Source organism: Tamandua tetradactyla, chromosome 7, assembly GCF_023851605.1.
Source record: "Tamandua tetradactyla isolate mTamTet1 chromosome 7, mTamTet1.pri, whole genome shotgun sequence".
In the NCBI taxonomy this organism is placed as follows: domain Eukaryota; kingdom Metazoa; phylum Chordata; class Mammalia; order Pilosa; family Myrmecophagidae; genus Tamandua; species Tamandua tetradactyla.
Window position 1 is genome coordinate 166,821,312 of NC_135333.1, and position 14,221 is coordinate 166,835,532.

General features: G+C 37.5%; 1 protein-coding gene across 1 annotated transcript in view; it reads left to right on the top strand.

The window, feature by feature from the left end:
* The window catches only part of CFAP54 (cilia and flagella associated protein 54), a 335,670-nt gene that overhangs the window by 270,648 nt on the left and 50,801 nt on the right, over positions 1-14,221 (top strand). The window contains exons 62-64 of the mRNA XM_077111714.1: positions 1,112-1,285; positions 2,827-3,050; positions 7,823-7,993. Of these exons, the coding sequence (XP_076967829.1) occupies positions 1,112-1,285; positions 2,827-3,050; positions 7,823-7,993 (569 nt within the window). The remainder of the gene's footprint in view (positions 1-1,111; positions 1,286-2,826; positions 3,051-7,822; positions 7,994-14,221) is intronic.

Below are 14,221 nucleotides of genomic sequence, written 5' to 3' on the forward strand. Positions count from 1 at the left end.
ATTTATAGATTTCAGTAACAAATTCAGTAGATTTTATTTTGTGGAAATTGACAAATTCATTCTAAAACTGATATGAAAGAGCAGAAGGCATGATTAGTCAAAGGCTTCTGAACTAGGACAACCTAGGAATTCCACTTCCAGGTAATTTGTGCACATATGCACCAGACACTATGTACTCAATTATTCATAACAACATTGTTTGTAATAACAAAAGACAAGAACAAAACAAACAAAAACTAGAAACAATTCATCCATCTGCCAACATTAGAGTGGAAAAATAAATTGTGGTATATTCATATAATGGAATACAATATAGTGATGAAAAGTCAATAAATTACAGCTATATGCATCAGCTTGGATGACTTTTAAAAGCACAATTTTGAGTGAAAAAAGAAAGTCCTTCATCCCCATAAATCTAGTTCATTCACTTTAAGTTCCATAAAATGGTTAGATCTCTGTTTAGTTTTCCAAGGTTCCATTCTTATTTCATCAAGTTTCTATTGTTTGTAGCGCAAAGGCTGTCATGAAAAAGTTTGTGCAAGACTCCTGCTACACGAGTACCAGTGAGTTTCTGCACCTTTCATTTCATGAGATCCTGCCAAATTTTTTTCCCAAAAAGTTGCTCTCCCAAGAAGTATATGAGAATTCCTTCCCTTTTATAGCAACCATTATTATTTTCAGATGTTAATCTGTCAACTCCAAATGGATTTAAAATGGTATCTTATTTTAATTTGTATTTCCCTGATTTTTAAAGGCATGAAAAGTTTTGGCCTTTTGGGTTTCCATTTCTAGAAGTTGGCTGTTGAAATTCTTTGCCCACTTCTCTGTTGGATTGTTTGACTTTTCTTATTGATTTGTGGGAGGTCTTTTCACATATTAGGGAAAAGTAATCTTTTGCCATTCATATGTGATACAAATATCTTCTCTCAGAATGTGGTTTGGTATTTAATTTGCATTTAGTGTCTTTTTTTATACAATTTCAAAAATAGAAGATAGCCCCATGTATCAGTCTTTTCCTTCATGGGTTGTATTTTGTTGTTGTTGTTGTTCATAAGGGTTCATGTTTCATGGAAAGTCTAACATTTGTAACAAAAAGTGTTTTAACTTTCAGATGACTACCAATTTGACTTCCCTACTGGCTGTACGTTTTCATACCAAAATGATGACACATGTGAGACTCCAGATGCTAAAAAAATGCCTCAGACCAAAGTGGATATTACATGGATCCTTCTACTGCGCTACTATATTCACCTGCAAAGAATTAACAATATGAGCAAACTGCTGGGTAGGTCTGTGTGAGTTAAATAGGAAATATTTTCTAGTCCTGTTTAAGTCTTGCTTCTTACTTAAAACTATACAACACTTTTGAAATCTTTCTGAATGTACTCTCATGAGAAGATGAAAAATTCAGGGATTCTTAACCTGGGATATTACTAACTTTTGGATAGTAATATTTCAATGTAATTGGTCTTCTTTGAAATTCCTCATATTTTATTTCACGTATTTAAAAGTGTTGTAAAAAGAAGGGTTCCAGAGCCTTCGTAAGACTGCCAAAGTGGTTCATGGCTCAAAAAAAAGAACCAGAGTGATCACAATGTGACAACTTATAAAGTGAACAAGATGAAATATTGGCCTTAAGAAGAGTGTTCTGGTATCAAGAATTTTTTTTTGCTTGGGCAGGCACTGGGAACTGAGCCGGTGGGTCTACGGCATGGCATGCAAGAACTCTGCCTGCTGAGCCACAGTGGCCCACTTAATGTGTGGCTTTAGATAGGAGATTTAACTCCATGAAGTTTTTATCACTGATGCTGGCTAAAGAATATCCAATAAAAATGATATAATTGGCTTCATGTTGATCCCTCTTGTGACTTTGTGAGGATAGACATGCAACTGTGCCCATGAAATTGGTGCACCAGTGCACATAGTCAGACAATAGCTTGACCCATATCAGGACCAGTGACAGAGACGCTGGGAGGGCAAAGGGCTGAGCCATAGCCTAAGCACAATTTTCACGAGTTAGCAGTGTGGAAAACAGGCACTCAAGGGTGTCAGGCGTAAAAGATGCATCACGGTGGGGGCAAAAACAAGGGAATTTTGGTGGCTATTAGGCAATGAAGCAGATTCTCTTGATGCCTTTCTCACCTCTGAACTCAAATACTGAGACTTCTCATCTCACATTACGTTTATTTGTTCTGCTTTTCTGCCAGCGGGCTTCCTCTGAAGCTACTGCAGATTGCCCAACCCACCAGCAGGGCTGCCCCGAAATGCCGGGAATTCCACACTCTTGCAAGTGATCTCCAACTAATGAGATAGGGAGCTAGAAGATACACACAACAGTTTCCCCATTCCTTTTTACCTGTTTTTATTTTCAATGTACCCACTGGGATTAACCCTCATTGCCTTACAGTGGTCCTTACCTTAACTCACGCTTTGTGTCTCTTTCCTTTTCCCTGTCAGACTTTGTGTATTCTCCCACTTGTGCATCCTGAGATCACTTTTCAAATAAATTCCTTGCATCCAGCGTCTTGTTTAAGGGTCTCTTTTGGGGTAGACCCATATAAGACAGCTAGACAGAATGCCTGGCACCATTGTTAAACCTTGGAACCTGAAACAATACTCTCACATGCTCTGGGATTTTCTTTCCTTCCTGTGGCAAGAAGCAATTCTATTAATGGGTGAGCTCTAAAAGTGGAGAGACCCCATTGGCTGCCCTCAGCTGAGGGTGGGATACAGGGGTGAAGCAATTAGTAAGTGAATGCCAACAATCTGGAGAGACCTTTCTGCTATCTAAGATGACTCTAAATTAAGGTATTTTTCTTTCTGAAGCATCTGCAAAACCAGGATCTGGAATTTCTTTGCCAGATGATACACTCCTCACTTCCCTTTTCAACTCTGGATTGATTTTGCGCCAAAGAGAAATACATTTTTTCCTTAAAAAGTTCCTACAGCTGTATTCTTCCTCTTGTATTGAAAAATTTCCAAAAGAACTTTTTCAAGGACTGGAAAACCCACCTCTTTCAGAAAAAGTCTTACACAACTCATCAACCAAGGTAAAGTTTTTAAACATTAAATGTTTATCTAAAACTTCTTTGAATCATTCTTAGATTTCAGAAGGAAGCATATTAACCCCAATTTTGGCACAAAGATTTCTAGTTCCTTGAGAGGTCGGAGGAGGGTTCATTTCTACTTTAGCATACAGATAGGTCAACCAGACATTTTGGAGTTTTAGGACAGTTCATATTTCATATATTATAGGTTGTCCTCATAGACCTTCAAAATGTCATGAAATTTTCTATATCCCCACAGCAAATAGCATTTCTCAGGCAGCCATTTTACAAAGAAGTTACACAAATTTCAATATTATTATCCTGTAAGAAAACTAACCTGAGAATTTCTAAATACACACACAATTTCTATACTTTGGTTTTAAATGTATAGTAAGAATCATTTATTGAATGGACTTTTTACAACTGTGAACATGAATAAACAATAGAGGTAAATTTTTAAATGAAATAAAATTTTGAGTTTTTTTTTTTTTTTTTTACTTTTGAACAGTATTATTAAATTGGACAGGCTTTCCCAAAATATATATTATAGAAACTTCTTTTAAGGTACCTATCGAAGAGACATAAAAAGAGGAGTGTAAGTAAAGATGTTTACCAAATTAAAGCTTCCAGGTTGTGAATAATAATAGTGTTTCAGTGAACTTCCAAAATTGATGAGTTGGAGCATTAAAGGGTTTTATTAAAAAAGCAAACATATGTTGAAATCTCCAACATGCCAGACACTTAATTGTTTGAGAAAGACGGCAGGTAAGGCAAAGTTCCTGTACGTAGCCTTGACATAGTCGTAGAAAAACAGGACAACAGAAAACTACACTATTTCAGAGATGCTTTTTAAGAGAAAATGACAGGGTTAATAAAAGGAGAAGGAATGAGAAATTTTAAATGTAATGTTTCATATTTTAATATGATACCAATAGTGTATGGGCTGATTGGAAAGGGATAGATTAAAGAGAATTATTCATAAGAGAGATGAAGAAGTCTTGAAATTTATAACTGCAGGAATGGGAAGGAAGAGAAGATATAAAATATATTGCTTAAGTAAAATTGAAAAAGAACAAAGAAGCGAAACAGTGATCTTTTGGAGGGAAGTAGAGGGAAGCTCACCATTGGGAACCTGATTGCCCGTGGGGGATGGTGACACCATTAAGAGATGGAGGGGAGGCAGGAGGACACCAGGTTTTAGGAAGACGCTGATATGTTCTGCTTTGTAGGTACAGAGTTTGAGATTCTGGTAGAAAACTCATGTGGACATAGCATATTTTAGTTTCTCATTCAGATATTTGTGAAATGAATAAATCAACCCATTTGCATAGAATGTTTTGGAAACTAGAAAAAGGCACTAATTTATTTTGAATTGGTTCGACTTTGGATTTCAACTTGTAGCTCTGTAATCTTTCCTTATAGACTTGGCCATACTGGACATGACCATGTTTCTATTGCCACTTCTATTCCCAGAGAAGTGACAAGAAAATGTGACTTGTTCCAGTATGGGAACCCTCACTCGTCTTGTCCTACCAAACTATTGCAGCCTTGTGTTTTAAATGGATAATAATAAATTTTAAAATGTCACTCTTATTAACATTCCCTGCCCTTCCACTAAGAAGAGGCAGGTGACTGGTATTGTGAATTTTTATTAAAAAGTAGTGGAAAGATTCATCAAGGAATTTTTTAAAATTCAGTGCACCTCAGTTGAGGTTGTAAGGTTGCTCCTAGGACAGGGTATTGGAATCATACAGGAGGATTTCTCAAATCACTTCCCCCTGACCCCTTCTCAGATCCGGGGTATTAGGAGATGCCCATACTCAGCACCCCTATTCCACACCCAGATTCTAAATCATTTGAGAAATAAAAGAAGACAGATTGGTATTACAAAATAGACACCTTTATGAGTCATAAGGTTGGTATTATAGGGTTTTTCTGGCAAATGGTCTTCCTAGTTATGAATACTGAAGAAGACAGATCTCCCAGTCCAAGCCACAGGTATTCATTGGCTCACAACAGGCCCTTCATGTTGGGGCAGCCCCTTAAAATCTGTCCAGGGGCAGCGAATGTTCACCCCCTGCAAACAGTTCCTTCCCAAGAAGAAGGGGCAGAACCATGCATGCCCCAAATTCCTTTTTCCTAAATTCACTAATCAAGTAATTTCTCCAAGGAGAAGAATGAGGGAAGAAGTAGAAAGATCAGGAATGTAATGATAACATCTGGTCCTCCAAATGGAAGGAAACCGTCGGAGGGCACTGGAATTGTTTCCATCCAACCCCAGATTCGGATTCACCCCTCCCCCACCCCCAAACCCAGGACGCTTCTGAGGCTCACCACCATGTGTTCCCCCTTGCTTCAGGTGTTTTAGAGTAGGGGACGGGGTGAGGAAGTTTGGGAACAATAGTTTTGATGGGTCTATTCTTATGGATATTTTATAAAAGTTTGGAAACTATGATGTGTGACTTCTGAAATGCTGCTCAGAAAGGAGCTGTGCTTGTGTATTGCAGTGTAATGGGCACCCTCTCTTACCCACTTCCTAAGGGTGATGGTCCAAATGCACAATCCTGAATGCGTTGTAGATGCATGTGACACTTCCCATGACAGCTGTGTTATCGAAGAATTGTTTCCCCCTGTTTGCTCTTTTTTGATATAATTAGTATAACACCTTCCCAGGATAATCAGCTCTGGAGATCACTGTCGTTGCCTGACAGGTGCACGCCATGTAATCATGTGCTCGCTTCACCGTGCTAGACAGCTAATGAGCATGAGGCTTTTTAGAATTTTTTTTCAACTCCAAGCCTCGTTGATTTTTATAATAACATTTTTGAGCCTTTAATCGCTCAGGAGACTATTTCAATCAAACTCTTCCCATCATTTGATGCTCAAACCTGCTTTTCCCCTATAAAGAAGTAGATGCCTTTCCAGAGTGATCACTGCTACGTAGTTGTGCTCGGTCAGTTGTGCGTCTGCATGCCGTCAAGTCTATTGAGACTTTGTGATGGAAAAACAAAGGTGCCAAACAAATGACGTTAAAAATTCCGCAAAAGGATGCGATTAAAATTGTGTGCAATGCTGGGTTATGTGTGCTTAGACTGCGTGCCTATGAAACTTTGGTGTAAGGTCAGAGCGATGTGTTTGACTAGTTAGTGCAGAGTAGTGTGTTGTTTATAGAATTGGGAATTACTACAGTTCTCCTGGTAGATCTGTCATTTCATTTCAATCAAAGAATAAAGCAAACACATTAAAAGTACTCAGTGTATAGTCCATCAATTAGTATGTAATTGATCCCCTTAGCAACTAGATACTGTGTTTTATTTAAAAAAGAAAATGGAAAGTCAAAGGCCTGTTTTGATAACTGACTTCTGTTACAATTTACTGCTTATTAGACGACTGTGTTAATAAACAGTGCATCTGTCCACAAAAGATATTTGCTTTTTGTTTCTCTCCACTTAGGTAGTAATAAAATATGAATTCTTTGTTAAAATAGTTGTCAAAACCTTTGAAAGTGGAAAGATATGAAAAAGAAGTATATGAGAATTTTTTCTCCTGAATTTTGTGAACTGCCTAACACAGCATTATTCTTAATTTGGCATTTTAAATGATTATTAAATCTTAGGAGTCTTGCTTATTATACATTTGGTTCATACTGTAAGCATCATAGGGCTAATAAATGAAGATTCTGCCATTGTAATATCTTTTTATGACAGTCTGTAGACATTTCTGAAAAAATTTTCGCATTTAACATTAGCTTTCAGTCAAGACATTTTTCCTTGTATCAGTGGACAACTCAAAAGGTCAATGTCTTTATTTCCCTTTTTATTTTATTTTGAAAACTTGAATTGACAGTCTTCTATCACATTTTGAATAGGCCCAGAAATAATAAAAGGGAGACAGGGTTACAGAAATACCAGGCATTTATTTTTGGCCATTGACATGCTCCTCTTCATTACCAAATCTTGAGATGCTTTTGGCATCAAAAAGAGTGTGTTCGAGGAACTGCTTCTCAGTTACCATGCTTTAATTTAGGGAGTTACAGGAAGTTAATTTTGAGAGTAGTTTGCACCCCATAGAAGGTGCTTTTCAAACTTGAGGTATTGTGTCACTTATTTCTCTGGCTGGTCTGTTATTTTAGTTGATAGTTTGTAACCGTGCTTTACTATTTTAATTACCTTAAACAGCCAAGTAGATTATTTATGACAGTGCCGATTGCATTCTACACATTTATGCTTCTTGAAGAATCCTGATTCAGCGACCAAGTTCCATAAAAGACGCTGGGCCCAGAGTCACCACAGATTGAATTTACAAAACAGCCCCATTCATTTGAAGACCCAGATGGAAGAGAAACAATGGATTTTAATCCTTTAGGGCAAAAACTCTCTCATTTTTGCATATAACACTGCAAATAAGAGTGCTATTAGAAAATAAATGATAAATTATGACCACACCCTCAGCATATTCACCAGTGAATAAACCAGAAATATATTGATGTTCGTAGAAACACTGGGGACCTTGAGGCTGAAATGATATAATCAGCATTTTTCCCTTGACAGCTTCACCCAAGTGGGAGATATTTGCTGAGTCCGCTTGGCTTTGAAGCATATTTCTGCTGCAGGAGAATCTTGTCTGTGGAAATCCAGGGACAGTTTTGAGATCTACCTCTATAAACAAGCTGAGATAATTACCACATTTTCCAATATTACCAATTAATTTGTTTTCAATGTCTCCTGTAGCATTACCGGTAATTACACCGATGTTTTTTGTTGTTTGTTCTCTAGTTAGGGCATGAAGGTTCTCTGCACTCCAAATTATCTTTAAAGTTCACGGACAGCACCTCTTGCATTGATGACATGTCGCCTGATACGGCAATACAAGCTTTAAACAAAGAACTCTGTTTTCAGTGGTACATCCCACCCCTGGAGAGACCACCGACAGAAACAGAACCTATGGTACGTAATATTATTATAGAGCTAGATTTCCCATTGAGATTTAAAGTTTAAGTTTTCTTATAAACAGCGTGTGTTTGATATTTTTAAATACAGTCTAACCATATTTGTTTTTTACCCGGAGAATTTAATCCAGTTATATTTAACGTAATTACTAATATATTTGGGTTTAAATCTACTATCTTATTTTGTGTTTCTATTTGCCTCAGCAGTTCTGTTTTTTCTTCTTTCTTATCATCTTTTGGATTGATTATTTTTATCTTTGCCTTTTTACCTTTATGGGTTTGGAAATTTTACAATCTGTTTCTTTGGTTTCTTTGGTTTTAGTGTAACATTCAAGACAACATACATACTTCATGTATCAAAATCTAAAGCTAATGGTTATCTTTACCCCCCTAATAACTTATATGATAATGTACATTTTCTTTTTTATTCCAAAATACATTATTATTTTTATTCTTCTATACAAGAAATGTCTTCTTTAGAATTCATATATCCCATTTTGTTTGTTCTTTACACCCTCTTGAATTTTAGACATTCCATTCAGGATCACTTCCTTTTTGTTAAAGTACATCCTTTTGAATTTCCTTGGGTGAGAAAATCTGGTGGCTAACACTCAATTCTTGTTTTCCTGATAAATGTCTATTTTGCATTCACTTGTAAAATATATTTTTATGGGGTAGAGAATTTAAGATTGGCAATTACTTTTTTTCAGTACATTGAAAATTGTTCAGCACATTTCTTTCATTATTGTTGAGAGTTAAACTGTCAGCTAAGTAGTTGCTGCTTTGAAGGTGTTCTCACTTATTTCATGGGCTGAGACTTTGCTCTTTGACTTTGCTAAGTTTAGCTGGGATTGGTTTTCTTTTTATTTATTTTACTTACATTAGTGTAGTGGTTAAGAATACAGATTCTGGAGCCAAAATACCTGGTCTTGACTCCCATCTCTGCCATGTGTTAGTTTTGGGACCTTCAGTGGGTCAGTTAACTTTTGTGTGTCATAGTTCCTTTGTCTCTGATTAGACATAGTTGTGTAAGCTCCTTGCCTCAATAAATTGTAGTTATCACTATTATTACATGATGTTATTTAATTATTAAATAAATTATTCAGTTGTAAAGCTTAATATCTTCAAATGTAGATGTAATACACTGGGTGTTTTAGTTTGCTAAAGCTGCCAGAAAGCAACACAGCAGAGATGAATCAGCTGTTAATAAGGGGATTTATTTAGTTACAAATTTATAGTTCTTCAGAGGAAAGACAGCTACTTTCATCTGAGGTTCACATGGGAAGGCACCTGATAATAACTGCTGGCCTTCTTTCCTGGCTTCTGGGTTCCAGTGGCTTTCCCCACGGTGATTCCTTTCTGTATCTCCACACATCTGGGCTGAGCTGCAAAGTGCTGAGATGAAGTATGCTAAACTGCTTGGGCTGAGCTGCTAAGCTCTCTTCTGACCTCTCTCCTTCAAGCCTCCAACTAATTAAATTAAACCTCACTCATTGTGAAAGGCACTCCCCTTACCCAACTGCAAATGTAATCAGCCATAGATGAATTTCACATACTGATGATTTAAGTCCACAGAAACAGAAAAATGGGGCTCTATCACCTAACCAAGTTGACATCTGAACCTAACTACCACACTTGGTAAACATTATTTTAAAGCATTTCATAAAGTTTACTAACAATATATCCTTGTGACACTTTAATACCTGAGACTGTACAAAACAGAGTAAACTTCCTAACTAGCAAAATTGAAGTTCATAACAAATAGTAAAAAAATCAGTTTGCCTTTAAATGCTGTTTGCCTTTAAATGCAATCCCTTGACCTATTGGAGACTGAACACTGATTTAGATTCTAGGAGAGTTGAAAATGGGTCAAGCTTTTAAAAATGGAGCAGCTGGTCAATATAGTCTTTTGCAGAAGAACCTTCCACTGTAGTTTTTCTTTGATTATTGTGTTCTGTAAGAAGAGCCTCAGGCTTTTCCCATAAAATGTTTGACATGTAGTTTTGCCCTTCTCAGCACTTTTATTTGCTTTTTTTGACTTCTGCATTGGTCTGCTCTTGAACTTTCCAGTTCTTGAGTGCTGTCCCCTCTAGCTGTGCTTCTGGTAGTTTCTGCTACTCCTTGACTCATGTAACTCTTGTCAAATCATGAAACTTCCTGGGCCTGCCCCCTTTGTTCTTGAGCACAACTCACTTTGGCCCTTTTTTCTACCTCAGAGGCTAGCAAGCTGCTACCAACTCTTGGTCAATTTTATATGTCTTCCTAGTCGTACAAAGACAAAAGTTTTAAAATATAACTCCCCAGAAACATTTAAAGCTATTTCCCACACTTCTAAGTATCCATTCAAAAATAATGAATTCATGGTCTTTTGGGTGGGGATTTAGTGTGCTTGTTCTCCAGTTGTGACTCTCAGCTTATTACTGGTCATGAAAGCAGTGTAGTGGGCCATGCGCAGTATTTTATTAAAGAATTGAAATAGAAGTAAAATATCAGAATGTGTCTCATATATTAAATGAAGATAGTGTTTTTTCTTTTTTTTTTTTTTAAAGGAAAGACAGAGAGAAGGAAGGAAGGAAGGAAGAAAGGGAAACATCTTTAAACATTTTCTTGTTTTATTGTATTTTGTTTCTTTGTTTTTGTTACATGGGCTGGGGCCGGGAATCGAACCGAGGTCCTCCGGCATAGCAGGCAAGCACTTTGCCCGCTGAGCCACCGCGGCCCGCCCCTTAAATGAAGATAGTGTTTTATGAAACTTTTTAAATAATATATATTGTTAAAAACATAATTTCTTAAGTTGATCTTCAGCATATTTAAGAATTCATTTACTTGCTATTGGAGAAAAACAATTTATTGGAGAAAACCAATAAAGTGATAAAATAATGTATCCATTCTGAGAGGGTATGGAGATGGAAAGATTATATAGTTGTGAAACAGAATGTTCACCTAATCAGCTAATTTGGTTTTCTTTTAAATAAGAAGAATATAGTATTTTACATTTTACAAGGTCATGGAAACATCGGGGCTTTATCAGGAATAGGATGATCTGAGATGTCCATGCCCTGCTATCAGTCAGAAAAAAAAAATGCATCTAAGAAGCAAATGCCAACGTTATACCTCTGGCTGATAATTAGAGTAGCAGGGTTTCATCCATCAACAGTTGTGTTGGACAATTAGTATGGACGCATGGTCTAGTATCAGATGGAGAGTAAAGCAGAGCACCAAGTAACAAATTCTGACTTAATAGGCTGCTCTGAGTGAATTTTTCAAGCTGAAAACAAATATGCAGAACATACAATTTTCCCATTTCTTGGCTTGGGGATATATTTTCCCCTTTGGCGATAAGTATGTGTGCACTGGGTCATGATAAAATATGTAGTTGTTACCATAAATCACAGTAAAAAAAATAAAAAAAACATTGGTTTGAGAAACTAGATCATTCCATACCTAAGATTCTGCATTTTGGAAGAAAACACTGAAATTTGTTTGGTGATATAAGCATTGTTATATTTGATCACTAATCCACTCATTTCAGGACTTGAGGGTTTGAATAACTGACTGAAGCTCCCGAAACCCATAAGATAATAACAGTAGTGGACACTTCATAGAGCTTACCCCATTCCAAGCACTTTATACATTTTAACCTCACAACAACCCTCTGAGGTGGGTCCGATATCCATGTTACAGAAAAGGAAACTGAGGCAAGCTATGGCCAGGAGCCAGGCCTCAAACAGCCCTCAGATGATAGTCCTGGCTGCAGGCAGTTCTGGCCTCTGGGTAGGATGGTAATGGAATGAAATTAATATTTGACCTAAAACTCAGAGTTTCCTGGGACTACTAGGGTTGTTTGTACAGCAACGCAGTTAACATCACACGATCCACTTCACTTTGTCCCTTACGCTGAAATGAGTGCCTGCTGTTGGAGACAGGGAAACAGCAAAGTAGAAACCCTGGCACTGGGAATTTTTACATAACATTTTTAATTGAGTGCTAATTTTCTCCATTCCGTGGTACTTTGGAGTTTAGTTTGGAATAGCTTAACCTTTTAAGTATAGGGATAGAAATTATCATATTTGGCAAAGTTATCTTTAATGGAATACAGTAGAATCACATTAGAAACTATTCAATAGTGTTTGGTTACAAAGTAAACAGCCTTTGGCCAATTTCATCATCTTTTAGAGACAGTCAGTAAAGAGGTTGCCAGTTACTATCATTTCGATGGACCTTTGAAGAATGGCTTATTTAAAAATAGCTTTGATGAATGGCTAATTTAAGTCAGACAGACATATGACTACACTTAGCCTTAAAAAGTTGTAACTATGGCCACAGTTTCCATGGCCCAAAATTGTCTACAGATTAAACTTTAGAACTTTTATCTTTATCCTATATTATCTACTTACCGTTTTTAGCATTCACGGGTCCCAGTAGAATGTTCTGGATCACAAGCCAGCCCATTTGAGATTCAGAATAAGATTGAATTATATTTATAATTTGTGCAGGCTCAAGGAATGCAACTCAGAGCTAGCAGGGAGAAGAAGCAATGAGAATTGGTGGCTGGCCCTTTCTTTTGGCGTGTAAGGCTAATTTAGAGGGAATTAACACTTCCACAAAGGTAGTGGTACCAAGTGTAGCTGGATAGTCCAAGGCATGCTCTTCAGAGGCCATGGTAGACTCAGGCATGATTCAGAAAAACAGGATCAAGTACAAGAAGCCTGATCAAGCAAAGTATTGAAAAATTAGACTCCATCTAGTAAGTGAAAACTCAAACTTGCATAGAGCTGAAATGCTTCCTGGAGGCATGTTTATTCAGTGCAGAAATCCAGCCAGACTCAGAATAAGAGACGCAGGGCGAGACTTCTTTTCTGGAGACCTTCATACTCCTAATGAGAGTGAGACTATTTCAGGGTCCCAAACAGGCATTCAAGATGAGCCCAGTCCTGGCAGCATGCTTGACAAAAAGAGTTAGGATTCCTGGGGAAACTCCCGAGTCATAATAAAAAGTAGAACCCCAGAGCCATGGAGTAGGCCCATGTGGTTGATGGGAGTGCTGTAAATGGGAGGCCACACAGGCCAGGCTGGCCTTTCACTTGCCTTTGGCTTATGGGTCTGACTATCCCAGTTATCAGCTCTAAACCTGGGCCTGCAGAAGGGGCCCGAAATTACATGCAACTTCTGGGCGATGGAGAAGCCACTTCTCCATGATTTACGCTGTACACACCTATGTTTTCTGTAAAAATTTTTATTCTAGTAACAAAAAAGCAGCCAATAAATTTCTCCATTTAAACACATTCAAATATATAATTCAGTGGTGTTAATTATGTTACAATGTTGTGCCACTATCACCACCATCTATTACCAAAATTTTTCTAACACCCACAATAGAAACTCTATGCGATTTAAGCATTAACTCCCCATTCCTTACCCCATTCCCAGCCCCTGATAACCTATATTCTAGTTTCTGATTCTATGAATTTGCTTCTTCTGATTATTTCATATCTGTGAGATCAAACAATATTTGTTCTTTTATGTCTGGCTTATTTCATTCAACGTAATGTATTCAGAGTTCATCCGTGTTGTCACATGTATCAGAACGTCATCCCTTTTTATGGCTGAATAATATTCCACTCTATGATATACCACATTGTGTTATCCATTCATTGGTTAATGGGTACTTGGGGTTGCTTCCATCTTTTAGAATAATAGTATCTAGTATTGCTAGGAAGACAATTCCTGATATATTGAAAATATTACATGAGAGTATGAGGATGTTGCCCATCCTGTAGTTTGCCTGTAATTTTGCCTGCAATTGTGAATAATGCTACTATGACCATCAGTGTGCAAGTATCTGATTGAGTCCCTGCTCTCACTTCTTTGGGCTGGAGTGAGGTAGGAGGAAGTCGCATATTCAGAATACAGACTTCCCCTTAATTTCCCTGTCTTCATGTAACTTCAGTGTCCCTGAGCATAGATCCTCTCTGATTTAACCCCAACAAGAATGCAATTGAAATTCAATAGAGAGAGAGAGGAGGCAAGTGAAGGGTCACGCTCTGGACTGCATGGGCTCATAGAAGGGATTAGGGGAAGGGAGTTGAGGAGTCTAATTGCTTGCAGCCCCACCCATCCTTCTGCCTTCTAAGACACTGTCAGTTCCTGAGCCTTTCCAGGGACCTCTGTCATGTTTCTAGTTGGCAACTCCTTTGAAGACACTTAGGACACAGTCTTTCTTCTC